Source organism: Cetorhinus maximus, chromosome 10 (genome assembly GCF_964194155.1).
Source record: "Cetorhinus maximus chromosome 10, sCetMax3.hap1.1, whole genome shotgun sequence".
Classification (NCBI taxonomy): Eukaryota; Metazoa; Chordata; class Chondrichthyes; order Lamniformes; family Cetorhinidae; genus Cetorhinus; species Cetorhinus maximus.
This window is the reverse complement of record NC_135888.1, coordinates 47,383,406-47,398,308: the sequence shown is the minus strand read 5'-3', so window position 1 is coordinate 47,398,308 and position 14,903 is coordinate 47,383,406. Positions and strand designations below refer to the sequence as shown.

The window sequence follows — 14,903 nt, the reverse complement described above, 5'->3', positions numbered from 1 at the left end:
TCCCTGGATGAAAAAGGAGATAGAAATTAAGATAAAGAATAAAAAGCGTGCTTATGATGGGTGACAGATAGAAAATACAATTGAGAACCAAGAGGAATACAGAAGGTTCAGAGGGGAGGTGAAAAAGCATATTAAAGAAGCGAAGAGGGATTATGGGAAAAGACTGGCAGCCAACATAAAGGGGAATTGCAAAGCTTTCTCTATGCATATAAATAGTTAAAGGGTGGTAAAAGGAGGAGCGGGGCCCATTAGGGGCCAAAAAGGGAATTTAGACATGGACGAAGGGGCAATGGCTGAGGTATTAAATTAATACTTTGCATCCGTCTTTACCAAGGACGTAGATGCTACCCAGGCCATGGTGACAGAGGAGGGAACTCTGTCACTAGAAGGGTTCAAAATGGATAATGAGTAAGTGTTGAATAGACTGTCGGTGCTTATAGTTGACAAGGCACCAGGACCGGATGAGATGCATCCAAGGATATTGAAGGGAGTGAGAGTAGAAATTGCAGGGGCACTGGCCATAATCTTTCAGTCTTCCTTAGGCTCAGGGGTGGTGCCAGAGGACAATATTACAAATATTATGCCCTTGTTCAAAAAAGGTTGTGAAGATAAGCCCAGCAATTACAGACCAGTCAGTTTAACTTCAGTGGTGGGCAAGATTCTAGAAACAATTCTTTGGAATAGAATTAGTAGTCACATGGAAAAATATGGGTTGATAAGGAAGAGCCAGCACGGATTTCTAAAGGGGAAATCATGTTTAACTAACTTGCTGGAGTTTTTGAAGAGGTAACAAAAAAGGTCGATGAGGGTAATGCTGTTGATGTGGTGTACATGGACATTCACAAGGCATTTGATACAGTGCCGCAACAGACTTGTGAGCAAAGTTATTGCTCATCGAATAAAAGGGACAGTCACAACGTGGATACAAAATTGGCTGAAAAATAGGAAGAAGAGAGTAATGGCCAATGGATATTTTTCGGGCTGGAGGAAGGTTTGTAGTGGAGCTCCCCAAGGGTCGGTATTGGGACCCTTGCTTTTCTTGCTATATATTCATGATCTAAATATTGGTGTGCAGGGGACAATTTCAAAATTTACAGATGATACGAAGCTTGGGAATGTTGTGAACTGTGAGGAGGATGGTGTGGGAACTTCAAGAGGACATAAACAAGTTGGTGGAGTGGGCAGAAAGGTGGCAGATGAAGTTCAATGCGGAGAAGTGTGAGGTGATGCATTTTGGTAGGAAGAACATGGACAGACAATATAAAATAAGGGATGAAATTTTGAAGAGGGTGCAGGAGCAGAAAGACCTGGGTGTATATATGTATAGATCATTGAAGGTGGCAGGACAGGTGGAGAGAGCAGTTAATAAAGCATACAGTATCCTGGGCTTTATGAATAGGAGCATAGAGTACAAGAGCAGGGAGTTTATGATGAATTTATATAAGACGCTGGTTAGACATCAGCTGGAGTATTGTGTACAGTTCTGGGTGCCACACTATAGGAAGGATGTGAGCACACTGGAGAGAGTGCAGAAGGGATTTACAAGAATGGTTCCAGGGATGAGAAACTTCAGCTATGAGGATAGATTGGGGAGTTTGGAGCTGTTCTCCTTGGAGAGAAGAAGGCTAAGAAGAGATTGGATAGAGGTGATCAAAATCATGAGGGAGTTGGACAGAGCAGATCAGAAGCTGTTCCCACTTGTCAAAGGATCAAGAACGAGAGGGCACAGATTTAAAGTGATTTGCAAAAAAAGCAAATGTGACATGAGAAAAAACTTTTTCACACAACGAGTGGTTCAGGTCTGGAAGGCACTGCCTGGAAGTGTGGTGGAGGCAGGTCCAATCAAGACATTCAAGAAGGCATTGGATGATTATTTGAAACCCACTCTCCCATTCTGTTCCCATAGACCTACAGATTAATCTCACACTGCGATCGTTCCCCACGGCCCTACACTCTTTCCCCATAGCACAACAGTTTAATCCCACTCCCCCGCCCGTTCCCCATAGCACTACACATTATTCCAACTCAGCCGGTCATTCCCCATAGCCCTACATATTAATCCCTCTCCCCAACTCATTCCCCAAAGCCCTACACATTAATCCCACTCCCCCACACTTTCCCGATAGCCTTAGACATTAATACCATTCACCTGCTCCTTCCCCATTACCCTAAACATTAATCCCTCTCCCATGCTCGTTCCCCATAGCCCTGCACATTATTCCAACTTCCCCGTTCATTCTCCGTAGCCATACACATTAATCCCACTCACCCGCTCATTCCCCATAGACCTACACATTAATCCCTATCCCCTGCTCGTTCCCCATAGCTCTGCACATTAATCCCACTCCCCCACTCTTTCCTGATAGCCTTACACATTAATCCCACTTCCCTGCTATTTCCCCAAAGCCCTACACTTTAATCCCACTCCCCAGCTCTTTCCCCATAGACCTACACATTAATCCCTATCCCCTGCTCGTTCCCCATAGCTCTGCACATTAATCCCACTCCCCCACTCTTTCCTGATAGCCTTACACATTAATCCCACTTCCCTGCTCATTCCCCAAAGCCCTACACTTTAATCCCACTCCCCAGCTCTTTCCCCATAGCCCTACGCATTAATCCCACTCTCCTGCTCTTTCCCCATAGCACTACAGGTTAATCCCACTCCCCCGCTCATTTACCATAGCCCTGCACATCATTCCAACACCTCCAGTCATTCTCCATAGCACTACACACTAAACCCACTCACCCGCTCGTTCCTCATGGCCCTATACATCAATCCCACTCCCTGCACGTTCCCCATAGACGAACACATTAATCCCACTCTCCCATTTTTTCCCCATAGCCCTACAGTTGAATCCCTCTCCTCTGCTCATTCCCCAGAGCCGTACACATTATTCCAATTCCCACTGTCATTCCCCATGGCCCGACACATTAATACCACTCTCCGCTCGATACCCATAGCCCTACACGTTGCTCCCAGTCCCCCGCTCATTCCCCACAGCCCTACACATTAGTCCCACTCTACACTCGATACCCATAGCCCTACACACTAATCCCAGTCCCCCGCTCATTCCCCGTAGCACTACACATTAATCCCACTCCCCCGCTCAATCCCCATAGCCCTACACAATATTCCAACTCCCCCACTCATTCCCCATAGCACTACACATTAATCCCACTCCCCCGCTCAATCCCCATAGCCCTACACAATATTCCAACACCCCCACTCATTCCCCATAGCACTACACAATAATCCCACTCCCTCGTTCATTCCCCATAGCCCTACACATTAATCCCGCTCCCCCACTCTTTCCTTATTGCACTACAGGTTAATCCCACTCCCCCGCTCATTTACCAGAGCCCTACACGTCATTCCAACTCCTCCAGTCATTCTCCATAGCGCGACACGCTAATCCCACACCCCTGCTCTTTCCCCATAGCTTTACATCATAATCCCACTCACTGCACGTTCCCCATAGACGAACACGTTAATCCCACTCTCCCATTCCGTTCGCATGGACCTACACATTAATCTCACTCCCCGCTTGTTCCCCACGGCCCTACACACTAATCCCACTCCCCTGCTCATTCCCCATCGCCCTACACATTAATCCCACTCCCCCATTCATTTTCCATAGCCGTACACATTAATCCCACTCCCCTGCTCATTCCCCATCGCCCTACACATTAATCCCACTCCCCAGCTCATTCCCCATAGCCGTACACATTAATCCCACACCCCTGCTCATTCCCCATAGCCGTACACATTAATCCCACTCCCCCATTCATTTTCCATAGCCGTACACATTAATCCCACTCCCCCATTCATTCCCCATAGCCGTACACATTAATCCCACTCCCCCATTCATTCCCCATAGCCGTACACATTAATCCCACACCCCTGCTCATTCCCCATAGCCGTACACATTAATCCCACTCCCCCATTCATTCCCCATAGCCGTACACATTAATCCCACTCCCCCATTCTTTCCCCATAGCCCTACACAATAATCCACTCCCCCATTCTTTCCCCACAGCCCTACACATTAATCCCACTCCCTCACTCTTTCCACACAGCCCTACACATTAATCCCACTCCCCAGCTCTTTCCCCATAGGACTACAGGTTAATCCCACTCCCCCGTTCATTTACCATAGCCCTGCACATCATTCCAACTCCTCCAGTCATTCTCCATAGCACGACAAACTAATCCCACTCCCCCGCTCGTTCCCCATGGTCCTACACCTTAATCCCACTCCCTGCATGTTCCCCACAGATGAACACGTTAATCCCACTCTCCCATTCTGTTCCCATAGACCTACACATTAATCTCACTCTGCGCTCGTTCCCCACAGCCCTACACTCTATCCCCATAGCACAACAGGTTAATCCCACTCCCCCGCCCGTTCCCCATAGCCCTACACATTATTCCAACTCCGCCGGTCATTCCCCATAGCCCTACACATTAATCCCTCTCCCCAACTCATTCCCCATAGCCCTACACATTAATCCCACTCCCCAGCTCATTTATCATAGCCCTACACATCATTCCAACACCTCCAGTCATTCTCCATAGCACTACACACTAAACCCACTCACCCGCTCGTTCCTCATGGCCCTATACATCAATCCCACTCCCTGCACGTTCCCCATAGACGAACACATTAATCCCACTCTCCCATTCTGTCCCCATAGCCCTACACATTAATCCCTCTCCCCTGCTCATTCCCCATAGCCCTACACATCATTCCAATTCCCACGGTCATTCCCCATGGCCCGACACATTAGTCCCACTCTACACTCGATACCCATAGCCCTACACACTAATCCCAGTCCCCCGCTCATTCCCCATAGCCCTACACATTATTCCAATTTCCCCACTCATTCCCAATAGCACTACACATTATTCCAACTTCCCCACTCATTCCCAATAGCACTACACATTATTCCAACTTCCCCACTCATTCCCAATAGCACTACACGTTAATCTCACATCCCCACTTGTTCCACGTAGCCCTGCACATTATTCTAACTCCCCCACTCATTCTCCATAGCACTACACAATAATCCCACTCCCTCGTTCATTCTCCATATCACTACACATTAATACCCCTCCCCCTCTCTTTCCCCATAGCCCTACACATTATTCCAACTCCCCCACTCATTCCCCATAGCCCTACACATTAATCCCACTCCCCCGCTCATTCGCCATAGCCCTACACATAGAGTTAATCCCACTCTCCCATTCAGTTTGCATAGACCTACACATTAATCTCACTCCCCGCTCGTTCCCCACGGCCCTACACACTAATCCCACTCTCCGCCTGTTTCCCATAGCCCTACACATTATTCCAACTCCCTCGTTCTTTCCCCATAGCCCTACACATTATTCCAACTCCCCCACTCATTCCCCAAAGCCCTACACATTAATCCCTCTCGCCTGCTCGTTCCCCATAGCCGTACACATTAATCCCACTCCCCTGCTCGTTCTCTATAGCTCTACACGTTAATCCCACTGCCCCCTTCATTCCCCATAGGCGAGCACATTAATCCCACTCCCCCGCTCATTCCCCATACTTATACACATTAATCCCACTCCCCTGCTCATTCCCCATAGCCCTACACATTAATCCCACTCCCCCACTCTTTCTGGATATCCTTACACATAAATCCCACTCCCCTGCTCGTTCCCCATAGTCCTACACATCATTCCATCTCCCCTGTTCATTCTCCGTAGCCATACACATTAATCCCACTCCCCCCCTCATTCCCCATAGTCCAGCATATTAATGCCACACCCAACTCTTTCCCTATAGCCGTACACATAAATCCCACTCCCCCATTATTTCCCCATAGCTCTGCACATTAATCCCACTCCCCCACTCTTTCCCCATAGCCTTACACATTAATCCCACCCACATGCTCATTCCCCATAGCCCTACACATTAATCCCTCTCCCCAGCTCTTTCTCCATAGCACTGCAGGTTAATCCCACTCCCCCGCACATTTACCATAGCCCTACACATCATTCCAACACCTCCAGTCATTCTCCATAGCACTACACACTAAACCCACTCACCCGCTCGTTCCTCATGGCCCTATACATCAATCCCACTCCCTGCACGTTCCCCATAGACGAACATATTAATCCCACTCTCCCATTCTGTCCCCATAGCCCTACACATTAATCCCTCTCCCCTGCTCATTCCCCATAGCCCTACACATCATTCCAATTCCCACGGTCATTCCCCATGGCCCGACACATTAGTCCTACTCTACACTCGATACCCATAGCCGTACACACTAATCCCAGTCCCCCACTCATTCCCCGTAGCCCTACATATTAATCCATCTCCCCCGCTCATTCCCCATAGCCCTACACATTATTCCAACTTCCCCATTTATTCCCAATAGCACTACACGTTAATCTCACATCCCCACTTGTTCCACGTAGCCCTGCACATTATTCCAACTCCCCAACTCATTCCCCATAGCACTACACATTAATCCCACTCCCCTGCTCAATCCCCATAGCCCTAAACATTATTCCAACACCCCCACTCATTCTCCATAGCACTACACAATAATCCCACCCCCTCGTTCATTCTCCATATCACTACACGTTAATACCCCTCCCCCTCTCTTTCCCCATAGCCCAACACATTATTCCAACTCCCCCGCTCATTCCCCATAGCACTACACATTAATCCTACTCCCCCGCTCATTCGCCATAGCCCTACACATTATTCCAACTCCCCCACTCATTCCCCATAGCACTACACAATAATCCCACTCCCTCGTTCATTCTCCATATCCCTACACGTTAATCCCCCTCCCCCTCTCTTTCCCCATAGCCCTACAGAATAATCCCACTCCCCCGCTCATTCCCCATAGCCCTACACATTATTCCAACTCCCCCGCTCATTCCCCATAGCACTATACATTAATCCTACTCCCCCGCTCATTCGCCATAGCACTATACATTAATCCTACTCCCCCGCTCATTCGCCATAGCCCTACACATTATTCCAACTCCCCCACTCATTCCCCATAGCACTACACAATTATCCCACCCCCTCGTTCATTCTCCATAGCCCTACACATTAATCCCACTTCCCCTCTCTTTCCCCATAGCCCTACACATTAATCCCGCTCCCCCACTCTTTCCTCATTGCACTACAGGTTAATCCCACTCCCCAGCTCATTTACCAGAGCCCTACATGTCATTCCAGCTCCTGCAGTCATTTTCCATAGCGCGACACGCTAATCCCACACCCCTGCTCTTTCCCCATCGCCCTACACATTAATCCCACTCCCCCATTCATTTTCCATAGCTGTACACATTAATCCCACTGCCCCGCTCATTCCCCATCGCCCTACACATTAATCCCACTGCCCCGCTCATTCCCCATAGCCATATACGTTAATCCCACTCCCCCATTCTTTCCCCATAGCCCTACACAATAATCCACTCCCCCGCTCTTTCCGCACAGCCCTACACATTAATCCCACTCCCCCTCTCTTTCCGCACAGCCCTACACATTAATCCCACTCCCCCTCTCTTTCCGCACAGCCCTACACATTAATCCCACTCCCCCATTCTTTCCCCACAGCCCTACACATTAATCCCACTCCCCCTCTCTTTCCGCACAGCCCTACACATTAATCCCACTCCCCAGCTCTTTCCCCATAGCATTACAGGTTAATCCCACTCCCCCGCTCATTTACCATAGCCCTGCACATCATTCCAACTCCTCCAGTCATTCTCCATAGCAGTACACACTAAACCCACACTCCCGCTCGTTCCCCATAGTCCTACACCTTAATCCCACTCCCTGCATGTTCCCCATTGACGAACACGTTAATCCCACTCTCCCATTCTGTTGGCATGGACCTACACATTAATCTCAATCCCCGCTCGTTCCCCACGGCCCTACACACTAATCCCACTCTCCGCCCGTTTCTCATAGCCCTACGCATTATTCCAACACCCCCGTTCATTCACCGTAGCCATACACATTAGTCCCACTCCCTCCCCTCATTCCCCATAGCCCTACACATTAATCCCTCTCCCCTGCTCGTTCCCCATAGCCGTACACGTTAATCCCACTCCCCTGCTCGTTCTCTATAGCCCTACACATTAATCCCACTGCCCCCTTCATTCCCCATAGGCGTGCACATTAATCCCTCTCCCCCGCTCATTCCCCATAGTTTTACACATTAATCCCACTCCCCCGCTCATTCCCCAAAGGCCTACACATTAATCCCACTCCCGCGCTCTTTCCCCATAGCCCTGCACATTAATCCCACTCACCTGCTCATTCCCCATAGCCTTACACATTAATCCCACTCCTCCACTCTTTCCTCATAGCCTTACACATTAATCCCACTCCCCCGCTCTTTCCCTATAGCCCTGCACATTAATCCCACTCCCCCGCTCTTTCCCCATAGCCTTACACGTTAATCCTACTCACCTGCTCATTCCCCATAGCCCTGCACATTAATCCCACTCACCTGCTCATTCCCCATAGCCTTACATATTAATCCAACTCCCCCACTCTTTCCTCATTGCCCTGCACATTAATCCCACTCCCCCGCTCTTTCCCCATAGCCTTACACGTTAATCCTACTCACCTGCTCATTCCCCATAGCCCTGCACATTAATCCCACTCACCTGCCCATTCCCCATAGCCCTGCACATTTATCCCACTCCCCCACTCTTTCCTCATAACCTTACACATTAATCCCACTCCCCCGTTCATTACCCAAAGCCCTACACTTTAATCCCACTCCCCCGCCCTTTTCCCTTGGCCCTACACATTATTCCAACTCCCCCGTTCATTCACCGTAGCCATATACATTAATCCCACTCCCCCGCTCTTTCCCCAGAACCATATACATTAATCCCACTCCCCCGCTCTTTCCCCAGAACCATATACATTAATCCCCCTCCCCGGTCGTTCCACATAGCGCTACACATTAATCAAAATCCCCCACTCATTCCCCAAAGCCCTGCACATTAATCCCACTCCTCCGCTCATTCCCCATAGCCCTACATATTTATCCCACTCACGCGCTCTTTTCCCAAAGCCCTGCACATTTATCCCACTCCTCCGCTCTTTCCCCCGATAGCCCTGCACATTAATTCCACTCCTCCGCTCACTCCCCATAGCCCTACATATTTATCCCACTCCCGCACTCGTTCCTCATAGCCCTACACATTAATCCCACTCCCCCGCTCTTTCCCCCTATAGCCCTGCACATTAATCCCACTCCTCCGCTCACTCCCCATAGCCCTACATATTTATCCCACTCCCGCACTCGTTCCCCATAGCCCTACACATTAATCCCACTCCCCAGCTCTTTCTCCAGAGCCCTGCACATTAATCCCACTCCCCCTCTTTTTCCCCATAGCCCTACACAATAATCCATTCCACCGCTTTTTCCCCATAGCACTACAGGTTAATCCCACTCCCCCGCTCATTTACCATAGCCCTGCACATCATTCCAACTCCTGCAGTCATTCTCCATAGCACGACACACTAAACCCACTCACCCGCTCGTTCCTCATGGCCCTATACATCAATCCCACTCCCTGCATGTTCCCCATTGTCGAACATGTTAATCCCACTCTCCCATTCTGTTTGCATAGATCTACATATTAATCTCACTCCCCCGCTCATTTCCCATAGCCCTACACATTAATCCCACTGCCCCACTCATTCCCCATAGCCGCTACACAGTAATCCCACTCCCCAGTTCTTTCCTATAGCCATACACATTAATCCCACTCCCCCATTCTTTCCCCATAGCCCTGCACATTAATCCCACTCCCCGTCTCTTTACCCATAGCCCTACACAATACTCCACTCCCCCGCTCTTTCCCCACAGCCCTACACATTAATCCCACTCCCCTGCTCTTTCCCCATAGCACTACAGGTTAATCCCATCATCATTCCAACTCCTCCAGTCATTCTCCATAGCCCTACACACTAAACCCACTCCCCCGATTTTTCCCCATAGTCCTACACCTTAATCCTACTCCCTGCACGTTACCCATTGACGAACACGTTAATCCCACTCTCCCATTCTGTTTGCATAGACCTACACATTAATCTCACTCCCCGCTCGTTCCCCATAGCCCTACACACTAATCCCACTCCCCCGCCCGTTTCCCATAGCCCTACACATTATTCCAACTCCCCCGTTCATTCACCGTAGCCATATACATTAATCCCCCTCCCCCACTCGTTCCACATAGCACTACACATTAATCCCTCTCCCTGCTCGTTCCCCATAGCCGTACACGTTAATCCCACTCCCCTGCTCGTTCTCTATAGCCCTACACATTAATCCCACTGCCCCCTTCATTCCCCATAGGCGTGTACATTAATCCCTCTCCCCCGCTCATTCCCCATAGTTTTACACATTAATCCCACTCCCCCGCTCTTTCCCCATAGCCCTGCACATTAATCCCACTCACCTGCTCATTCCCCATAGCCCTGCACATTAATCCCACTCCTCCACTCTTTCCTCATAGCCTTACACATTAATCCCATTCCCCCGTTCATTCCCCAAAGCCCTACACTTTAATCCCACTCCCCCACTCTTTCCTCATAGCCGTACACATTAATCCCATTCCCCCTCTTTTTCCCCTTGGCCCTACAGATTAATCCCACCCCCCGCCGCTCTTTCCCCAGAGCCATATATATTAATCCCACTCCCCCGCTCATTCCCCAAAGCCCTACACTTTAATCCCACTCCCCCACTCTTTCCTCATAGCCGTACACATTAATCCCATTCCCCCGCTTTTTCCCCTTGGCCCTACAGATTAATCCCACCCCCCGCCGCTCTTTCCCCAGAGCCATATATATTAATCCCACTCCCCCACTCTTTCCTCATCGCCTTACACATTAATCCCACTCTCCCGCTCATTTCCCTTGGCCCTACACATTAATCCCACTCCCCCGCTCTTTCCCCAGAACCATACACATTAATCCCACTCCACCGCTCATTCCCCATAGCCCTGCACATTAATCCTACTTCCCCGCTCATTCCCCAAAGCCCTACACATTAATCCACTCCCCCGCTCTTTCCCTATAGCCCTACACATTAATCCCACTCCCCCGCTCTTTCCCTATAGCCCTGCACATTAATCCCACTCCTCCGCTCACTCTCCATAGCCCTACATATTAATCCCACTCTCCCGCTCTTTCCCCAGAGCCCTACACATTAATCACACTCTCCCGCTCTTTCCCACAGCACTACAAATTTTTCCTTTTCAAGTACTTATCCAATTGCATTTTGAAATGCATTATTGAATCGGCTCCCACCGCCCTTTCAGGCAGAGCGTTCTTGATTACCACAATCCACGCTGTAAAAAAAATGTTTCCACAAGTCGCTTCTGGTTCTTCTGCCAATTGCCTCAAATCTGTATCCTCAGGTTCTCAATCCTCCTCAGGAAACAGTTTTTCCTTGTTTATTCTATCAAAACTGTTTATCAGACCTCTTAACCTTCTCAGCTTTAAAGCACATGTGCAGGCTGAGTGCCACAGTCTCGGTGTGCTGTTACCTGGAGAGGTGTATGGTGCAGGATTCAGCCAGTCCTGTTTGCTACTTTGAGCCATCTCTTCTTCAACATTCTGCATGTTCTGGTGCAACATGTTATGTTTGATATCCAGTAAATTGACAAACGTGTCCAATCCGAGTAATACAAAGTTACACCAGTATCTCCCGAATCTGCAGAGATACAAACATTCCACTTACACCAGCAAAACAAAGTTAGAAATCAGAAACAAGCACAGGTCAGGCAACTCTAGCTAGTACAGTGTTTCTATTATTGAACTGGTAATCTGGAGAATGTGAAGTAAAATCATGTAATGGCACCCTAAGAATTTGTATTCAGTTATAAAAGTTTGGGAATGAAAATCTGATATCAATCAGGTGTTGTCAAAACCAACCTAGTTTACTAATACCCTCCAGGGAAAGAAACCTGCTGTTCTCAATGCTCTAGCCTCTATGTGATTCTGCTGCCCATATCCTAACCTGCACCAAAATCCTAATCATCCATCAATCTTTGCTCACTGACATATATCGGCTCCCGATTGAGCAACATCTTCGTTTTAAAATTCTCATCTTTGTCATCAAATTCCTCCATGGCTTCACCGCTCCCTTTCTCTGTAACATCCTCCAATCTTAAAACCCTACAAGATGTCTGCACCCTTCTAATTCTGGTCTCTTGTGCATTCCCAATTTTATTTGCTCCATTGGTAGTCGTGCCTTTAGCTGCCATGGCCCCAAGATTTGGAATTCCTCTCTAAACCTCTTCCCCTCTCTGCCTCTTTTTTCCCCTTTTAAGATTCTTCTTAAAACTGACCTCTTTGACCAAGTTGAGGGCATCTGGCCTTTGATCTCCTCATGTGGCTTGTCCTCAAACTTTGCTTGATTACACTCTTGTGAAGCACCTTAGGGCATTTACTATGTTGAGGGGCTAAATAAATTCAAGTTGTTGCTGTTGTGACTCTGACTAACATTGTTGTCTCCTAGCTGTCCTGTAATGCTCTAGAAAATTAGCCAGTTGTGAGGTGCCACCTCCATCTTCTCAGGATAATGTGGGATGGTCAGTAAATGCTGGTCTTCCCAGTGACACCCACATCCCAAGAATGAATAAGAACAAAAGGTAACACTTCAGCTCACTTTCTGACCAAGGGATCACATCTGAAATTTGATCTTGTCTTCTACCTTCACAGATGTTGAGTGACCCGCTGGGTAATCTCACTTACACCGGAATGGGTACAAGGTAGAAACTATCAATGAGCCACCAGAACCGAAGGCAATGGGTTCAATGGGTCATCAGGTAGCCACTGAGTAATAGTGACAGAACCAGGAGATCCTGTTATCAGGCCCTGAAGTGTGGGAACAAGAAGTCAGTGAAGGTGTTGTGTTCAAAGACATTGTTACTGAAGATCATGTAAAAAGCATTTCAAGATTGCAGCAAGGCTTCCTGTCCCTTACTTAGAATTTTACAAATGGAAACCAATAAAGTGCGAATGGGGAGGGAGTACGGATGGGGGCTGAGTGGGGATGGGGAGTGAGTACGGACTTACTGAGTGTAGATGGAGTGAGTGTGAACAGTGAATGATGAATTAAGGGGCATCTGTGCATTGCAATGGTGGCTGGCAGAGGAAACTCAGAGGGCTGTGGTTTCTGAATGGAGGCTGTGAGAAGCCCCTTATTGAAGCTGTGATCCTTCCCAAGAATGCACCAGTGTGAAAGAGGGTCTCTGATGTTCGAGTTATGATGAGCCTTGCACCTCATGCTAAGCTGATGGGGCAATGTTCGGGATCTGGTTGAAGACTGAATCCAGTGGTGGGGCTTTCAGCTCAGTAACCTGAAGCAGCTAGCTTTTACCTGGCATCATTCTGCATCTGGTACTTTGCATATTCCATGGCACTAGTGATGTAACAGCCACTCCACAGAGCGATGTAGAAGTGGTGATAGAAGGTAAGCGAGGCCTGTACTGGAACTGGTTTAATCTGCATCATCACAGAAGAAGCCCCTGTTGAAAGATGAGAGACAGGTTTAATACGTAGGGGCTGAGTGTTCCTGCCCACACTGATTGACTGGTTTATCACAGGATTTAATGATAAGCAAGCACTGGGCATCAATAGGAGTCATAGCTTGTTGACGCCTCCTGTTATGTAGAAACCGCTCTATCATGTACCCTACGCTCCTGAGGGATAAAACTTCCCTCACGTCTCAAAAGAAGGGATAAGGGGTTAGTAGCATGGTGACAATATTATTGGATTAGTAACCCAGAAGCCTGGAGTAATCCTCCAGAGATATGGAGCAGAATTTCATGCTCGGCATGCTGGTGCACACCCAACACCCCCGACCGTAAAATGATGCGCAATGATGTTGGGTGCGCGTCCCGACGTCATTGTGCACTTGCGCGATATTTTGTTTGGCGGGCGGGCGCTGGAGTCGGCTGTGTGCGCGCTGACAATTGAAAGGCCTATTGAGGCCATTAACAAGCTAATTAAATTCAAATTAACGCTGCCCGTCCAACCTTACGGTTGGTGGGCAGGCGAAAAGGCCAAGTGGCCTTTACATTTTTTAGGAAACGTCATCCACGAGCGCGATGAGATTTCCTAAAGCAAATCAGCATTAAATAAAAACTTTATTTTGGAATTAAAAACTTGTCCCATCTTATGTGACAGAGTCACATGAGGGGACATGTTTTTTAAAATTTTTACTGCCTTTATTCATTTTTTAAAAAGTGCTTCAATCTCCCTGAGGCACGGAGCTGCCTCAGGGAGATTGAAGCGCTCTTTCGTGCGTATGCATGAACTGCGCACCAGGCCCCCTCTCCCTCCTCCCCCCGCCCGCACAGGCCGCACTGAGCGCTGCCGCTCGTGAACCACACAGGGCGGGCCTTAATTGGCGTGAAGTCGCGGTACAGAGCCAATCGCGGGCGGCGGACGGCTTCCCGCCCACTCCTGCCGTGTGGGAAAAATTCTGGCTATGGGTTCAAATCCCACCACAGCAGGTAGGGGAATTTAAATTTAATTAGTAAGTTGGGAATAAAATGCTAGTCTCCGTAACGATATTTATGAAACTACCGGACTGTTCTAAGTACCCACCTGGTTCACTGATCAACTTCAACAGAAAACACAGAGTTGGGATTAATGGGTCTTTTTCAGTTTGGAAAGACATAACTAGTGGAGTGCCACAAGGTTCAGTCCTAGGGCCTCAATTATTTACTATCTATATTAATGACTTGGAGGAGGGGCCAGAGTGTAATGTATCCAAATTTGCTGACAATACAAAAATAAGTGGGTGGGCATGTTGTGATGAGGATATAAGGAATCTGCAAGGGGATATAGACAGGTTGAGTGAGT

At 48.5% G+C, this 14,903-nt stretch overlaps 1 protein-coding gene across 1 annotated transcript in view; it reads right to left on the bottom strand.

Moving 5' to 3' along the window:
- Nucleotides 1-13,556, bottom strand: part of LOC144685664 (uncharacterized) — a 68,078-nt gene extending 54,522 nt beyond the window's left edge. Inside the window, exons 1-2 of the mRNA XM_078550430.1 lie at nt 13,414-13,556; nt 11,576-11,742 (exon numbers count right to left, since the gene is read on the bottom strand). Coding sequence (XP_078406556.1) covers nt 11,576-11,742; nt 13,414-13,547 — 301 coding nt within the window. The 5' untranslated portion in view covers nt 13,548-13,556. The remainder of the gene's footprint in view (nt 1-11,575; nt 11,743-13,413) is intronic.
- Between the last annotated feature and the right edge of the window lie 1,347 nt (nt 13,557-14,903).